Here is a 19,546-nt window from a genome sequence, read left to right on the forward strand (position 1 = left end):
TGTCAATAACAGTCACATGGATGGCCTGCTCCTTATAAAGTCCTGTGGGAGGCCTGGCCAAGTTGCCTTTTTGAGATAAAGCCAGATTTGATCAAGAGCTATGTAATTCAGACTTTTTTCTTGTCCCAGCTGACAGTCTTCCTAATCATTCTGTACAAGCTTTATATTTGCAGCTGGTTAAAAACTCACCTTACAAGATCCAAAGGCTGGTATTTATACCACACGCCCCAGGAGGCCCAGCACTCATAGAGCAGATGTCGGTGGTTTTCCGCTCCATGGGTTCTAATGGAGTTTTTACTTCTGTAACTTCCCTGGGATAAAAACACCACTGCCAGTGAGGTAATACCCAAAAAAAGTCATAAGGAAAATCTGACAGTAATACTAGTCTATTATGGCAAGAGTAGTGATAGGGGTCATATAGGAAAGAAATGGATACATATTATTGAAGGCAAAGCAGTTATTGTGGACATAATCTTGTTGATGGTGCTGTAGTAAAAAGCACATGCTTGTTAGAATCAGGCAGGTTTGAACTGAGTTCGAACTCAGTTCTTCTATTTTTTAGCTGGAAGACCTTAAATTCTCTGAGCCCCGGATACCTAATTCATAATGGAACTAAAATATCTGCCTCACTGATGTCTTTCATGGTTTGAATGAATAAAGTGTCTTGCCCAGAACACATGCCTAAGACTTAGTTCCACTTGTCTCAAGACAGGGTAGTTGGTAAACAGCCATAGCTGTTCCCTTGCCTTGTCCACGCAAAACCCTAAAATATAAAATCGGGATATAACCTCAAAATTACAACAATTCAAATATAATCCAACCACTTCATGGAACAAATGACGAGACAAAGGGCCGGGACAGGTGCAGGTTTTTCTGAGTTCAGTTAATGGCAATGCTAGTTTCACAAACAGAAAAAGCATTTTCTGGAAGTGGACTAATTATTAACGTTAATCTGGGAAGTTCTTTCTTGTGGAAGGTAAACCAGGCTGAAAGACAAGAAACTCAGGTTCTAGTCTCAGGTCAACAAACTCACACAGTGACTAGAGGTGGGTTAACCTTTCTCTAAACCGCTATTTAAAATTTTAACATGAAGCGTTGGCAACAATGTCTGCTCTTCCTGCTTTCCTGCCTTTAAAGGTTATTATGAGGTTAAATAATATAATTAAGCTACACTGAGAATAAAGAGTCACAAGAGCAATTATGTTATTGTTGTTGCTATTACTGATTTGGAAGTTCTCTTCTCATAGAATACAGGGCTTTACCAAGATATGGAAGCCACAAAGACACCTTGAGTTACTCCATGGGGTTTCAAAGCTGCATCTTCTTAGACCTCCTCATACCTGCCACCTACTCACCTACACAGATACTTCTGCTCCCCTACTATTGCTCACTATGGACAAGGGCTTGGCTGTGGGAGAAAGCAGTTGTCTTCGAAACCTTTTTGGGGCCATGCCAACTAATAACTACAGGAGGCCACATGATGTTTTCTGGGGAAATCTGTCTTTAGAGTTCAGAATCACCTGTGTGTGGCTCTAGAATACCTCTGGGTCAAAATGTTTGCTTTTGTGATACTAAAAGAATCATTCCTAAAATGTTTCATGGCAGTCTGTAAACAGGGTCTCAGACTAAAGCTTCTAGTTTTCTTAATGAATAAGATTTGTAAAATTCTATATCACCTTTGTGTGCTTGTAGTATTTAAAACAACAGGGGCTGTACTCTAAGCCAAATAATAAAGGGTATGTTTTGGAAAGACTTGCCATTTATGAACTGTTGGAACAGTTCTCCAAAGTTTATTGGCAAACTGTTAACATCATTGCTAGTATAAGGCTTCTGGAAATCACTCCCAGGAGTTCCAGCCTGGCTAGTTTGTGAGGTCCTACAGGGCATGGGCTGTGATAGTCATCTTTCTGCTGTGCCACACCGTGACTGGTACAAAGTAGGGGCTCAATACCATGAAGATGAGAACCATCTTTCACCAGTCATGAGGATTAAATCCCTGTAAACCTATGTGTAAAAGAGAATTCTGGGTTACATAACCCAAAACAGAGTTAAGGGTAATCACAATTACATTTACTAAAATCCTTATAGATGACAAAAACCATGAAGCAAATAAGAAGAATATCAAAATTTATGTAACTTAAATGAGCAATAATATGTACAATACTATTCGTTTCCATTCATCACCCTCTGGTTACCAGAGACTTTTCAAAATGGCTCCCCCCTACTTTCGAAGAAATAGCTATAAATTTCTTTGTTGCAGAGACTATATATTTCAACAACATTTTCCCCATGGGTGTGGTGCCTCATGCAAATTTTCAATGCTTCTCTAATTTTATGACTTGGAGTCCCTCAGCGATTCCTCTGAACTCATGCTGAGTGACTCTTGACTCAAGTATTCTTACAATTACATAAAGATACATAGAAATAAATCTGTGCTGGGGGAGAGACGTCACAATGCAAGTAGGCCCTCCCTCATTATCCATTGAACAAATTAATTTCACTCTGAACAAATGTCGTATCAGCAAACTGAATTGGCTTCTGACTATTCCCAGAAGCTGATTTAATAACAAGAAATTGACGGAGGAGGAGGAAAGGCAGGACAATACCTCGTGCAAGGGAAATGCAGCTTCATAGGAGCCATTGGTAAGCAAACGATTCAGACCTAAAATGATAAAAAAGTTCAGTTTGAACTAATACTGAGTTTGAATCCTCACAATGTTCAAGACTAATGTGAGGGTGGTACTTTTTGGAGCAAGCAATCTAGGTTTTCAAAAATGATTTGAACCCAGTTGGGGACTCAGTTTGGAAAGTTTTGCTATGTGCTAGCAAATTGGAATCAAGGGCTGGGAAATCAGATTTTCAAATAGAAACCAAACAGTGACGCATATGTGGCGCAGTGCCTGGCACAGAGACGAGAATGTATTGAGAAAAGTGGATACATTTATCATACCAAAAAATGATTTTCTTCCAGGAGCTCTTTTTATATTTTGATCTAGAAGCTTCAATGTAGATAAATCTAACCCTTCTGCATTGGACTAGTGGTATGACTTTGAAAAAGTTCTCTTGCCCTCAGGCTTTAATTTTCTCATATATAAAATGGGGGAAGGGTATTGGATATGTGGATTATTTTAAAAATAGCTTTACTGAGGCATAACTGACATACGACAGATGACGGAGATGTAAAACACACAATCTGAGAAGATTTGACTTACATATGCACACCTGAAACCATCAAGCAAATATATCCATTACCCCAAATACCTCAAAGTTTATCATGCCACTTTGGAACGGCACTCCTCCCTATGCCATCTCCAAGGCAACACTGATCTGCTTTCTGTCATTATCGGTTTGCATTTTCTAGAGTTTTGTATAAATGGAATCATCTAGCATTTACTCTCTTTTTGTCTGAATTCTTTCACTCAGGATAATTACTTTGAAATTCACCCATGTTGTAGCTCATTTTCATTGTTGAGTATTCCATCATACGGATATATAACTATTTGTTTCAATTTTGTGAAAGAGTTTTTTAAAATTGGTATTCTTTCTTGAATGGCTCATAGAATTCATATATAAAATAATCTGGGCCTGCAGGGGTATTTTTGTGAGAAGATTCTGAAGTACAAATTCAATTTCTTTAATACATATGGGGCTAACTAGGTTATTTCTACTTTTTTTAAGCTTATATACATAAGTTTATTTTTTTGTTTTTATTTAAATTCCAGTTAACATATAGTGTTATGTTAGTTTCAGGTGTACAATACAGTGATTCAACATTTCCATACATCACCTGGTGCTCATCACAAGTGTACTCCTTAATCCCATTTATTTAACCCATCCCCCACCCATCTCCCTTCTGGTAACCATCAGTTTATTCTCTATGTTAAAAGTCTGTTTCTTGATTTGCCACTCTCACTTTTTGTTCCTTGGCTCATCTGTTTTGTTTCTTAAATTCCACATGTGAGTGAAATCATATGGTATTTTCCTTTCCCTAAATTATTTTGCTTAGCATAATACTCTTTAGCTCCATTCATGTCATTGCAAATGGTGAGATTTCATTCTTATGGCCGAGTAATATTCCATGGTGTATGTATACCACATCTTCCTTACCCATTCATCAGCTTGTGGACACTTGGGTTGGTTACTGTAGATAATGCTGCTATAAACATTGGGATGCATGTCTTGTTTTGAGTTAGTATTTTTGCATTTTTTGATAAATACCTAGTAGTGCAATTGCTGGATTGTAGGGTAGTTCTATTTTTAACTTTTGGGAGAACCTCCATAATGTTTTCCATAGTGGCTGCACCAGTTTGCATTCTCACCAACAGTGTAAGGGGGTTCCCCTTTCTCCACACCTGTGCAATCTACACATTTAATGCAATCCCTATCAAAATACCGACAGAATTTTTCACAGAAATAGAACAAAAAAAATTTGTATGGAACCACAGAAGAACCTAAAGAGCCAAACTAATCTTGAAAAAGAAGAGCAAAGCTGGAGGCATCACAATTTTGGACTTCAAGTTATATTACAAAGCTGTAGCGATCACAACAGTATGGTACTGGCACAAAAACAGACATATAGATCAATGTAACAGAATAAAACACCCAGAAATGAGCCCACAATTATGGTCAATTAATCTTCAACAAAACAGGGAAGAATATCCAGTGGATAAAAGACAGTCTCTCTAACAAATGGTTTTGGGAAAACTGGACAGCAACATGCAAAAGAATGAAACTGGACCACTTTCTTACACCATACACAAAAATAAATTCAAAATGGATGAAACACCTAAATGTGAGACAGGAAACCCAAAACTTCTTTGATATCAGCCATACACAGCAACTTCTTTCTAGATATGTCTCCTGAGGCAAGGGAAACAAAAGCAAAAATAAACTACCAGGACCACATCAAAATAAGAAGTTTCTGCACAGTGAAGGAAACAATCCACCAAACTACAAGGCAACCTATGGAATGGGAGAAGATATATGCAAATGACATATCTGAGATACACATTCCAGAATATATAAAGAACTTACACAACTCAACACCCAAAAAACAAATAACCCAATTTAAAAATGTGCAGAAGACATGAATAGACATTTTTCAAAAGACATCCAGATGGCCAAGAAACACATGAAAAGATGCTTAACATTACTGATCATCAGGAAAAGTGCAAATCAAAACTACAATGCGATATCACCCCACACCTGTCAGAATGGCCAAAATCAACAACACAAGGTTATTTCTTCTTGAATGGGTTTTGATTATTTTCATCTGTCAAGAAATTTGTCCGTTTCATTTAAGTTGTCAAATTTATTGACAAAAGATTATTCATAATAAAAGATTATTAAAAATATTCAGAAAATTTTTGGTGAGATCACCTTTCCTATTCCTAGAAATTTAGGAATTTGTGTTTTCTCTCTTTACTACCTGATAAGCCTGGCTAGAAGTTTGCATTAGTGTTCTATCACTGTGTAACAAATTATAAGATATATTGTAGCTAAAAACATTATCTCACAGCTTCTTTTAGTCAGAAGTCTGGATATGCTTCACCTAGGTTCTCTGTTTTGGGTCTCACAAAGCCAAAGCAAAGGTTTTGGCTATACTGCATTCTTACCTGGAAGTTCAGCTAGGAAAGGAGCCACTTCCAAGCTGCCTTACATGATTGACAGCATTGATTTCCTTGTGGCTACAATATTCGTGGCAACTTGCTTGATCAAAACCAGCAAAGGAGAGAGAGAATCTGTGTCACTGCAAGTTTCTGAGCTGGGGACAGGCCTAAACCTGATTAGGTCAGGCCCACCCAGAATGATCTTCCTTTTGATTAAGTCAAAGTCAAACTGATTAAGAACTTTTCCACGTCTGGAAGATCTCTTAAGCTTTGTAATGTAACATAATCACAGGAGTGACACAATCACCTTTGCAATATTCTATTGGTTAAATTTAAGCTACAGTTTCTGCTCACACTTAAGGAGAAGGAATAACACAGGGCATGACTCACTGGGAAGTCGCCTTGGGTGTATCCACCACAAGGTTTATAAATTTTTTTGTTTTATATTTTTCCCCAAAGAAACAGCTTTTGGTTTCAATGATTTTCTCTATTGTTTTTTCTGTTTTCTATTTCACTGGTTTCTTCTCTTTTATTATTTCCTTTCATCTACCTACTTTAATTCCCTTTTCTTTTTGTTTCTTAAGGTGGAAGGGGAGATCATTAATTCGGGAATTTCTTTTCATATATAGGCATATAGTATTATAAATTTCTCCCTAAGTACTGCACACTTTTTGATATATTGTTTTTTTCATTGAATACAACATACTGACTTCTCTTTTGATTTCTTCTTCCACTGATGAGCTATTTAAAAGTGTATTAGTTTTAAATATTTGTAAAATTTCCAGAAATTATCTTATTAACATATAATCTACTTCCTCTGTGGTCAAAAAACATACTCTGTAGGACTTGAATCCCTTTAAATCCATCAATCATGTTTTATTCCCCCCCAAATATGCCAATCTTGGTAATGTTCTAGGTGTACTTGAAAAAAAAATACATATTCTGCTGTTGTTGGTAGTGGACTGATCTAAAAGATCAATTAAGTTCACTGGTAATGTTATTCAGGTCTTCTAACTCCTACTGATTTTCTGTCTATTTATTCTATTAATCACTGAGAAAGAAGTATTGGAAATATATGACTATAACTGTGAAGTTGTCTATTTCTCTTTGCATTTCTGTCAGTTTTTGCTTTGTGTCGTTTGAAGCTGTAGGCTTTTAGGATTGTTATGTCCTCCTGATGAATTGACTAAATTCATTTTTATCCCTGGTAATATTCTTTTCTCTGAAATCTATTTTTATCTGGTATCAGTATAGCCTCTTCAGCTTTCTTTTGGTTGGCATGGTATAACTTTTTTGAACCTTTTACTTTTAACCTATTTCTGTCTTTATATTTAAAGTGTGTTTCTTGCAGGCAGCAAAGAATTAGGCCTTGCTTTTTTTTTTTTTTTTTTTTTTTTTTACTCGGTGTATTAACTTCTCAATTTTGGATTGGGCTCTTTAGAGCATTTATGTTCCATGCTCTGCAAATGATGAGGTGTTCCAATAACATTGGAAATCCTTTGTGGTTGTTCTTTCACTGACTTTGGATAGTTTCCTAATACATATCCACTAATCAGTAGTCAGCTAAATACTTGAGGGGGGACCTGCTGCTGATCTTCAGAGTTCTCTCTTGGTGGAACTTTCTACTTTATTGTACTCTGTTCTGTGAACTCTAACTGCCTTGGTCTCCTTGGACTCTCAGCAACATCTTCTCAACTCAGGCAGGCTACCAGCTTCTGCCTGGGTTCTCCTTCCCTAGCCTGCTATCTAGAAACTATGTCAAAGTAGCAAGTGGAGACAATTATGGGGCTCACCTTATTTGTTTTCTGTTTCTCAGGGATCCCTATTCTTGGCTGCCCAACATTTGATGTCTTGAAAATAGTAGTCTCATACTTTTTTTTTTCTGTTTTCCCTTTGATCGTTTCAGGTGGGGGAGTAAATCTTGTGCCTGTCACTCCTTCTTGGCCAGCAGTGGATGTTGAATGTGTTGACCTTTGAAGTTTCTTTCAGATCAAGAATTATGCTACTTCCTAAAATGTACCTCAAAGAAGTTGACTAGAACAATGTCTCTCAAGTGACTAATAGGGGAATGCTCCCTATGCTTTACATCCTGATTAGAGTGCATAGGCTTAGCCTCAGTGGGAGATAGAACATACACTAATTCACTTTTTACTGATGGAGGGTCAATCAATGTTCAGGTACTTTTAACCACCGTAACACAGTACTGTGTTTTAAGATGTTTGACATTAACACTAAATGTCTAAGAAAAACATGTGAAGTACAAGTATTGTATTGCTTTTGTATTTTGTCTAGCAGGCAGGAGGCCCTCAATAAATACCTTTGCAACAAATGAATAAAAATGATTATGTGGAAAACTCTGATTCCCTGGAGTCTCTATTGAGAATTCCACATATCTCAGCAATCAACTTTCAAACATCCCAGATATTAGAAAAAACAGAATTGACAGGGATCTAATAAGAGACTCTGTTGACGACCTCTGTAAGCTTATCATAATTTATCAGAGTCCTGCAAAGTGAGAAAATAGTTCCTACTTGAAGTCTACTACTCCACTAACTTCCCCTTTGAGTACCAATTTTGAAAATACAAGTCAATTTCAAAATTTATTTCATGTACTTATATTGTTAAAAAAATCTTAGTTGATCTATTAATTGCTCTATTTTGAAAATGGATTTCAACAGGTTTGATTTTCACAGTTGTAACAAATTCAGAGTGAATCAGGAAAACTTACATAGTGGTAGTTTACACTCCAGCAAAATATCCTTATGAATCATGTTTACAAATCAGTATTTTTGTATTATTTTTGATCACTATTGGCTCATGGAAGATGTCACTTTCAGAAAGAGTTTAGGTAGAAAATAACATTAGATAAACATTATTCTATCAATAAATTAAAATTTCTTCTGTTATTTCTTTTATTTACAAAACCAAAGATGACAATGAAACACTGGGTCAACTGAGCATTTGTAGTTTTACTCCATGTTTTTTAGCATAATGCCTGACTCTGTGTTAATAATTTACCCTGTGATTGGTCATTTCTAAATTAGATACTTCTCCAGGTCATCATTACCAATTTTCAAAGCACTGAACTAATGAATGAATAAAGAATATGTGAGATATATATGTGTGTACCACATATATACACACACCACACACACACACACACACACACACACACACACTGGACTTGTTCCTCAGTCATAAAGAAGAATGAAATCTTGCTATTTGCAATGACATGGATGGAGTTAGTATTATGCTAAGCGATATAAGTCAGTCAGTCAAAGACAAATACCAAGTGATTTCACTCATGTGTGGAAGTTAAGAAACAAAACAAATGAGCAAAGGGGAGAAAAAAGAGGGAGGGGCAAACCAAGAAACAGACTCTTAACTATAGACAACAAATTGATAGTTACCAGATTGGGGGGGGGGGGCTGGTGATGGGTGAAACAGGTGATGGGGATTAAGGAGTGGACTTGTGATGAGCACTGGATGTTGGGTTGAAGTGTTGAATCACTATGTTGTACCCTTGAAACTATTATTACACACTATGTTAACTAACTGGAATTTAAATAAAAGCTTAAAAGATAAAAAGCATTGGGGTTCTTGAATAGAATTCTCCTTTTAACAAATGAGAAACTTACAAAGATCATTTATAACTGGTAACAATACAACACTTCCCGCACTCCTCCAGAATATTTACAAATCACTGTCTCTGTCCTTTGGTCTTCATCTTGGCTATTTGTAAAAATAGCTCACATTTTGAGATGCAAAAGTTAAGTTATTGATGAATGGCCTCATTGTACACAATTTTTTTACTGTCTAAGGATACTGATGATTAGACATTGTGTTTAAGACATTTTCAATTCAGTTCAAGAAGCACTCATACTACATGCCAGAGTGTGTGCTAGGCAATGATGATATGAAGATGAATAAGGCAGCGTATTTACAACTAAAGAGCTTACTGTCCAGACTAGCAGTTTTTAGCTACAGTCTCAATACACTAGCGTGTTATAATAAATTGTGAGATGTGTTGCAAGTTATAGCACCAATATTAGCGAAGGCACTGTTTTTAAAAATTTGTATTTTATGAAATAATTCAGAATAGCTACTATCATAATCATTGCACTTCTGCTCATTTCTTTCCTAGCATTTTTATGATACAATGTTAACTGAAAAAGTTATGATAAAAGGGAAGTGTAATATATCTTTTTTGTTAAAATTACATGAGCAAATAGGGGATACATATTTAAAAAGTAATTAATATAATATTTATGTTGTTGAGTTTAGCCATTCTGACACGTGTGAGGTGGTATCCCACTGTGGTTTTGATTTGCATTTCCCTGATGATGAGTGATGGTGAGTATCTTTTCATGTGTCTGCTGGCCATATGTATGTCTTCTTTGGAAAAGAGTCTATACCTGTCTTCTGCCCATTTCTTCACTGGATTATTTGTTTTTTGGGTGATGAGTTTGAGGAGTTCTTTATGGATTTTGGATACTAACCTTTTATCTGATAGGTCATTTGCAAATATCTTCTCCCATTCCATAGGATGCCTTTTAGTTTTGTTGATTGTTTCCTTTGCTGTGCAGAAGCTTTTTATTTTGATGAAGTCCCAACAGTTCATTTTTGCTTTTGTTTCCTTTGCCTTTGGAGACGTGTCTAGTAAGAAGTTGCTATAGCTGAGGTCAAAGAGGTTGCTGCCTGTATTCTCCCCTAGGATTTTGATGGTTTCTTGCCTCACATTTAGGTTTTTTAAATCTATTTTGAATTTATTTTTGTATATGGTATAAGAAAGTGGTTGATTTCATTCTTATGCATGTTGCTGTCCAGTTTTCCCAACACCATTTGTTGAAGACACGGCCTTTTTTCCATTGGAAATTCTTTCCTGCTTAGTCAAATATGAGTTGACCATATAATTGTGGGTCCGTTTCTGAGTTTTCTAATTCTGTTCTATTGATCTGTCTGTTTTTGTGTCAGTACCATACTGTCTTGATGACTATAGCTTTATAAAATAGCTTGAAATCTGGAATCAAGATGCCTCCAGTTTCGTTCTTCTTTTTTGGGACTGCTTTGGCTATTTGGGGTCTTTTGTGGTTCTATACAAATTTCACAATTGTTTTTCTTCTACCACTGTGAAAAATGCTGGTGGTATTTTGATGGGGATTGCAGTAGATGTGTAGACTGCTTTGGATAGTATAGACATTTTAACAATCTTTGTTCTTCCCAGCCATGTGCACGGAATGCATTTCCATTTCTTTGTATCCTCTTCAATTTCTTTCTATAGTTTTCAGAGTACAGGTCTTTTACCTCTTTGGTTAGGTTTATTCCTAGGTCTCTTGTTTTTGGTGCAGTTGCAAATGGGATTGATTCCTTGATTTCTTTTTCTGCTGCCTCATTACTGATATATAGAAATGCAACAGATTTTTGTACATTGATTTTATAACCTGTGATTTTGTTGAATTCATGTATTAGTTCTAGCAATTTTTGGTGGAGTCTTTTGGGTTTTTGACATAGAGTATCATTTTGTTTGCAAATAGTAAAAGCTTGACTTCTCCCTTGCTGATTTAGCTGCCTTTTATTTCTTTTTGTGGTCTCATTGCTGAGGCTAAGACTTCCAGTACTATGTTAAATAGTAATGGTGAGAGTGGACATCCTTGTCTTGTTCCTGACCATAGGGAGAAGACTCTCAGTTTTTCCCCATTGAGGATGAGATTAGCATGGGTCTTTCATATATGGCCTTTATGATGTTGAGGTATGTTCCATCTATCCCTACTTTGTTGATAGTTTTTATCAAGAATGGATGCTGTACTTTGTCAAATGCTTTTTCTGCATCTATTGAGAAGATCATATGGTTCTTATCCTTTTATTTATGTTATTTAATACACCAAAATGTTAATGGTGGTTCTTTTTGCGTGGTAGAATTTTCATAATATCATTGAAAATAAAGAATTCAAGATAATGAAAGAAGAGTTGTACATGGTTGCTTATTAAATAAACATTCCAGAAGTAGTTGCCATAGGAATTCACAGGAAGAAGAAAGAATACCTTCAAGCTGGAATGGTCATGGAGGACTTTATGGAGAGGATGTGTCTCAAGGATGGTTGACTGTTGCAGAAAATATAAAGATGTGCTAACCCACAACCCCACTGAAGTTAATAAAGACCTAAATCAGGTTCAATTTTACGATACCCACCTACATAGACTCTCACTGAACTTATTATTTCAGGTGTTTTCATATTTGGACTAGATAGCTCTCATTTTCTCTGTATTATATTTTAATTTATGCAGCTTGGGATCAAAGCAGTTTTTGGCAGCTTCACCATACTAATGACTCACTGAGCTTGCATTCAACTAAGCCTCTCAAGTCTGTTCCTCTCATGATGTTGTTGAGCAACATTTCTCCCACACTGTACCAGGGTAGTTGTTTTGCTGAATTCGAGTGTAGGACTTTACATTTACAAACTATTAAATGTCACCTTGTTGGATTTGGCTAAGATTTCCAGATCACTGAGATCTCTTATGCTCTGGACTCCAAAGACAAAAATATTTAATGCATCCCTCCAGAGTCCACCCGACCGGAAAGCTTGATGGGCAGGCTGTTTAAGCCATATACCAGGTATCAATTTATTTGCCTCTTAATTCCAAATATATTTTCATTGCCTACTTTGCAATAATGGAGCTGGACCTTGTAAATATTTCTTCTTTACCAGGCTGTACACTGTTAGGCTTTGTCAGTAGAGGGCACTGGAAGGACTCTGGAAAAGTAAGGAGTTTGCCTTCCTGGTACCAGTATGCTCCCCTCAGCAGGCTTCTGCAGCACATGGCTTCTACGGCACCAACTTCCTGCAGTGCATGGTGGCCGGTAGCACATGGTACTGCCCCAAGGGCAGGTATTTCCTTAAAGAGTTTCACAGAGCAGTGCTGTTGGTGCAACACCTCCCAATGAATGGCTTCCCTGGAGCCCCTCCAGGCAATTTCTGCCAGCAACTCCAGAACACTGCTCTGCCACCTAGTGAACCACAGCCGCACCATTTCCAGCAGAGTCTGAATCACAGCTTTGCTGGGGGGAGTCTTCCCAAAAGTGGTAGATACCCTTAATATCTGCTATTTCTTTATCCTTTAGAGTTCTCTTTACTCTTTACTAGCCAATCCCTGATTACTCCAATCCTGTCATAGTTTTAATATTAAATTTTCCCTATAAAAATTGTGTGTGATTTTTGTCTCCTGACTAGATCCTGAGTGCTATAGGTCATTATTCAAACTACTGATAAAAAGCTTGTTTGGACAGAAATAAGGACAAAGCCACCCAAATCCTCCTGATAGATGATAATCTGTTTAATAATATAGAAAATGTGATAAAATAATATGGAAAGGTTCTCATAAAAAAGTCCCAAATATGAATTGTGAATATCCATTGACAGATGAATGGATACAGATGCGTTGTGTGTTTATATATTTATACACACACACACACACACACACACACACACACGAATAATACTCAGCCATTAAAAAAGAATGAAATCATGCCATTTGCAACAACATGGATGGATCTAGAGGGTATAATACTAAGTGAAGTCAGAGAAAGACAAAAACCATATGATTTCACTTATATGTAGAATATAAGAAACAAAACAAAGAAATAAAGGAGACAAACCAAATGATAGACTCTTAATTACAGAAACAACTTAGTAGTTACTGGGTGTGTGTGTGTGTGTGTGTGTGTGTGTGTGTGTGTGTGTGTGTGAAATAGGCGAAGGGGATTAAGGTGCACTTATTATGATGAGCACTGTGCATAGAATTGTTGAATCACTATATTGTACACCTGAAATTAACACAACACTGTATATTAATTATAGTGGAATTTAAAAATGAAGTTAAATAAAATGAAAAATAAAATACATATATAAGAATATGCTAAGTGAAATAAGTCATACAGAGAAAGACAGATACCATGTGTTTTCACTCTTATGTGGATCCTGAGAAACTTAACAGAAGACCATGGGGGAGGGGAAGAGAAAAAAAAGTTAGAGAGGGAGGGAGGTAAACCATAAGAGACGCTTAAAAACTGAGAATAAACTAAGGGTTGATGGGGGTGGGAGGGAGGGGAAAGTGGGTGATGGGCATTGAGGAGAGCACCTGTTGGTATGAGCACTGGGTGTTGTATGGAAACCAATCTGACAATAAATTTCATTTAAAAAAAAAGAATAATGGAAGTTATTTAATGGAGGAGGTGATTATTTGGAGAATTTCCTTAAGTGTGACAGTTCATCTCTGCACTTGCCTAGAACAACTCCCCCGCTATCTTCCCATGTTGGCCCCTTCTTGTCATCAGGTATCAGTTCAAATCCTGGCTTCTCAGTGAAGCTTCCTTTGACCACTCCATCTCATCTTGATCTCCACCCTCCACCCCTTGCCAGTCTATCTCTGTAAGATCACCCATTTCAATTTCTTCATGTTACTCACTGTATTTACTTATTTGTTTATTGCTGGCTTTTAACCTCTTGAACATATGCTCCAGAAGATAACCATGCCCATCTCTCCCAACATCTAGCCCACTGCCTGGCACATAATGGGAACACCACAAATATTTATTGAACTAAGAGAATTTTTCCCTGATCTTACATACATGAGATAACATGCTATTTTTAAAAGATCTAAGGGTGCTATTAAGGTTTTACACTTGTGAGTTATCCATCAGGGGAGTAGAGGTTTTATAAATCATGAGAAGTTATAGAATTGATATACACTTTATAAAACCAAAGGAAAAAAAAGTCTGTAATCTCCCAAATCAAATGTAGCTTATTATACTAATATGCTACTTACCAATTTTGTTTTTTCCTTCTTCATACTTTATTCTTTGTAAAATGTGATGTACGATTCTACTTCTTGTGGCATTGTTGAAGAAAGTGTCTTTGTTGTGTATGATGAAGCTGCACACACATATTGAAAACACAAGCTGAAGGTTAATTGGAGGTGATGAATCTAATCTTTGACATAATTTGGTGTTACTCATACAGAAGTGTCTTCAATCAGTCATGGAGGGTGGGTCTGGAATAGCATGAGAGAGCCCAGAAATCACACCAGAGGCAGGAGACTCACAATCTCAGTAGTTTTGGTTCTTAGTCTCCTGAGCATTAATATAATTATGTCAGGAAGGAGCTGGAGCTAAAAACAATTAAGAATCCTTAAAATAAACTAGTAGTAAGTCTAGGCCTCATATCTTGTTTTTTTTGTTGTTGTTTGTTTGTTTTTTTGTTTGTTGCCATCATTGTTTTTTTCCCCTCAGTAAGGTCATTAGATAAATTCAACCAAAAATTTATTTTGTTTTTATCTCCTCTTGTATTCTAACCCACCTCCTTCCCTGTCATGTCAACCACCTGATTTTTCAGAAATTTTAAGATCTCAAGCTGGTTTGGGTGGTAGATATGGAAGTTAGGTAATAAGCTCTGGTCTGGCTCAGGGCCTCTGTCTGTTCCATTCCCACGCGCCTTGCTGGATGGGACTCCTCTCCTAAAGCAATACTTAAAATTGCTTTCTTTCTCAGCCAGTGGCTGACCCAGCCTCTAAAGTTTCTTACAGGGATCACACACCAAGACACTGGGTTTTCCAGATGTCCCTACCCTACTGAGAGGTTTTTCAGGTGACAGAGCTTCCAAAACCACATAATCCAGCATGAAGTGGCCATGTCCTCCCTTCCCAGGATGTGTTAAGTGATAAGTGGTACAATATTAGAGATACTGTAAGTATAACTGCTTCATAAATTGTAAAGTTTATTAACTCAGAAAACTTTTATTGGGTACCTCCTCTGAGTCAGACACCATGCAAGGCATATCAAGGTTGGCAGCCATTACCTTCAGAACCAAGCTCAGAAGTCACCTCCCCCAGCAGGCCTCCTCACCCCTCCAACTCCACTGCTCCCCGTCAAGAGTTCAGTACTCCCTCCTCTGTGCTCCTTCTTCTCTTGTAAGCACATCAATTTACTGATTATTCTATGTTGTAATTCATTTGTTTCCATTCATTCATTCACTCATTCATTCAACAAATGTTTATTGAGGGCACTATCTAGGGTACTGATTACACAGTAGTAAACAAAACAGATAAAAACTTAGTCTTTGAGAGGCTTACAGTCTAGGGGGGAAGACAAGCCATAAAGGAAATGAACATGATTGTATGGCTGAGATAGGCAGAATCAACCTCTCTTTGCAGGTCTGTATCTCACACAAGACTGTGAACTCATTCAGGACACAAGGCTTAATCACACTAATTTCTGTAGCCCCAGGATCTATTGAGTGGCTGGTACAAATACAGGTACAGGTTTCTGAATTGTAGTAACTGAGGGCCTTTGGGATTAATGTTGGGGAAATTTGCTATTCAATGTTTTTCTTCAAGTAGATAGATTTCCAAGAGTTGTTCAGATGGTGGAAGGAAAAAATAAAACTGGCCTACAGAAGATAGTCCGGGCATGGGAACAACTGGGAACATGAATTTGGGATAACATATAAAGGGGAGAAAGGCCAAAGAATATGAAGATAAAATATAAATCATGTGAACTGATTCCCTGGAGAAGTATTTTTCCTCTCACTTTTAACTCCCCAGGATTATGTTATAGAAAACTGTTCTCAGAAAAAGTAATTTGACTTGGTGGATGATAGATAAATGCTATGTGGGTGAATTAGAAAGCTGCAGAGCTTATCTTGTATTTTCTTCAAGGTTTTCTGAAAACATTTTATTGCATCAAAGAGGAAGAGAGGAAACCAAAAGTTACATTGAATGCAGTTCCTTTTATCTTATCTTCCTCTGCTTTTCCACCTTCTTTAAGACCGACCATCTCATTTTAATACCAAATAAAGATGTCATAAAGAAATAGACAAATAAAAAAGCCCAGTTTTGACTCACAATACTAGATGATAACTGAAAGCTGATAAGCATGACCATCCTTGACAGGACAATTCTGGCCTAAAAGCCCATGTCCCTCCTCCATTAAACAGTTTTCTACTTTCTCCTCCTTTTATAGTACCACATTACATTTTGTGAGCTCATGTAATAGTTCTCTATAATAAGCACCACAGATGAGCTTCAAAATTTTGTTTTCCTCTTCCTTATATCTAGGTTGTACCTGGAGCTTGGAGATTCTACAGTGGGAACAAATATATAGGACACGTGCCAAGCACTATTCTAAATGTTCCAGGTACATTAATTCATTCAATCCTTACAATAACGCAGGACATAATATTTTATAGATCCATCTTACAGGTGAAGAATCAGAGAAGGTGAATGATGCACCCAAAGTCACTCAACTAAGGGGGAGAGCTAGGATTTAAACTCAGGCAGTGTGGCTCCAGAGGCTGCCCTCTTACCCACTGCACTCATCTCCCTTTGTCAGAAACCTCCTGATTCCTGAGGGCTGACTCTTGTGATCAGCCCAAGAGCTGCTTTGCCTGGAATGCTTTCCTTGCTTCTAGTCATTCTTTGAGCATCGATTCAGGACACATCTCCAAGGGTCTTCCTTGACCCCCTCCCCCCTCCCCTGAAAAGTAATTTGGTGTCATAACAAGAGAAAGGAGAAAACCATTTAATAGAAGAGGAAGATGAGCATTAAGTTCTAAATTACCCCTTATTCCCTTTAAGACTTTGAAGTGAGACAGTCCACAGACTAAACCCTAGCTCTGTCACATACTATGTGGTATTGGGACTCTCCCTCAACTTCCCTGAATCTTGGTTTCCTCATCTGTGAAATGGGGATAACACCGTAATCACTCTCATGGCATTTCTGTAGAATCAGGTGAGATGACGAGCATTGGAGAACCTCACTGTCTGGTACTTAATAAGCTCTCAGAGGTAGCTGTCATCATTGCTGTTGCTTCTATGACATCATAGAGAATTTGCCTGCCTACATGCCTGACTTCTCTGGATGAACTTGAGGGCAAGGACTAGCCATGCTCATCTCTATACTTCCAGCACTAATACAGGGGTTGACAACTGGCTCAAATGAGCTGACCTTCTGAAGAACACTTGCTAACATTGGGGGCTATGAGACTAAATATCACCTCTTTATAACTTGGCAGCTACTTACTGCTCCCTGGAAATATTTCCACCCATTTCATCTTTCCAGCTACCACCTGAACCATTCTCTCTATGCTGCCAAAGGGTTTTCTTACAGGATGTGGAACAATCTCATTTTCTATGTCACCCTTTCAAACTGAAGGGCTAAGAGAAGGCACAATGATGATTCTTGACATCATTGTTCTCAAGCCTTCCTTAGTAACTTAGCCAAAACAACTTTCTTCAAATAAAATCACACACATACATGCATGCACACATGCATGCATTATGTAAGCTGAGCTGTTACAGTAAACATAAAACTTGGGAGCTCAGTCTCAGAGGTATCAGGGATCCACAAAGGCTTAGAAACTCTGCTTTCATACATTACTGATGGGTCAGAAAACTAGTACAAATTCTACAAGAGTCATTTGACCACGTCTATCAAAATTATATATAGGCTAATTATATTAATAGCTATATAATTATGTTATATATAATATATACATATCTTCTGACCAGCAATTCTTTTAGAAATTTATTCTACAAATACACTTTACCCATGTGCAAAGTGACAGATAACCAAAAACATTCATTATGGCATGGGTTATAACAGCAAAATTCTAAAAATGACCTAAACAATTCATCAGTGGGGGTTAAGATAAACAAGTTATTGTACAATTCTACAATGAAATACTCTGAATCTGTGAAGAGACTGAAGGTGTTCAGGGTAGATATAAAAAAATCTTCAAGATACTATAGGGGAAAACAAGATTTAAAATAGTCACACAGCTATTTGTATCAAAGAGAAAAACACATATATAAGGAAGATATAAGTGTAATGACGTATTTATTTGCTTGCACATGCACAGGATAATATGGAATGGACACATAGACATCTGGAAATACTAGCTGCCTCTGGGAGAACTAGGTGGCTGGAAAGGAAGGAAACTTCACTGACACACTTAGGAAATTTTTATGTAAGTACCACCTATAAAAAACATGAAATATTTTGTTAAAAATTTTTATTAAAAATTTTTAACGTTTATTTATTTTTGAGAGACCGAGACAGAGCACGAACAGGGAAGGGACAGAGAGAGGGAAAGACAGAATTTGAAGCAGACTCCAGGTTTGAGCTGTCAGCACAGAGCCTGAAACAGGGCTTGAACCTATGAATGGTGAGATCATGACCTGAGCCGAAGCTGGAAACTTAACTGACTGAGCCACCCAGGCACTCTTGTTAAAAAAATTCCAAAGGGAAAATGCAACTTCTTTCTGGGTTTATTCTCCCCTTCACCCTAAAGGGTGAGAAGAGGAATAATTATGTGATCAAGGCTCTACACATACATCTCCTTCTCCTACTCTTTAGAGTGTTTATGTAATATACCTGAAGTCATACAACTGAGAAAGGATTCAAAACCCATCTGTCGCTTCCAAATTTTCCCATTCATTTGTGAAAGGAACTGCTGAGAGCACATGCCTGCCTGTATGCATGTGGGTGTGAACGGGATTTTCTGGACACTTTCATCTTACCATGTGAGGAAGGCCCTGCTCACCTCCTCATCAAGTAATAGGCAAATCTGAAGTTCCCACCATCTCCCCTCCAAGGTCCCCACCCTCCAGAGATAAGCAGCCTTCAGTTTTACCTGATGAGCCTCCCAATCTCCTCCCTGCTAGAAAGAGCAAAAACTTGGAATAGAATATGCCATGAAATTAGGTTTTAGCTATAGACTCCCTAAAGCTGTGGTTATTTGCACTCTGTTTTATGTTCTCCTGAAGCCAACCGGCCACAGCAGTGGCTGGTTGTAAACATTCTGCTTGTTCTGTGCAAAGAACTGTTAGCTGAGGGTGTTATATGTGAGGTGGGTGGTGGGTAGCAAGGGATGTGAATGTTATGC

General features: G+C 37.4%; 1 protein-coding gene across 6 annotated transcripts in view; it reads right to left on the bottom strand.

Moving 5' to 3' along the window:
• Positions 1-19,546, bottom strand: part of ANO4 (anoctamin 4) — a 418,329-nt gene that overhangs the window by 92,326 nt on the left and 306,457 nt on the right. For all 6 annotated transcript variants that reach the window (XM_053894722.1, XM_053894723.1, XM_053894720.1 and 3 more), the window contains 3 exons: positions 14,433-14,539; positions 2,607-2,662; positions 190-311 (listed from right to left, as the gene is read on the bottom strand). In XM_053894722.1, coding sequence (XP_053750697.1) covers positions 190-311; positions 2,607-2,662; positions 14,433-14,539 — 285 coding nt within the window. The remainder of the gene's footprint in view (positions 1-189; positions 312-2,606; positions 2,663-14,432; positions 14,540-19,546) is intronic.

This window comes from Panthera pardus, unplaced genomic scaffold, assembly GCF_024362965.1.
Source record: "Panthera pardus isolate Hobbes unplaced genomic scaffold, ASM2436296v1 HiC_scaffold_6, whole genome shotgun sequence".
NCBI lineage: Eukaryota > Metazoa > Chordata > Mammalia > Carnivora > Felidae > Panthera > Panthera pardus.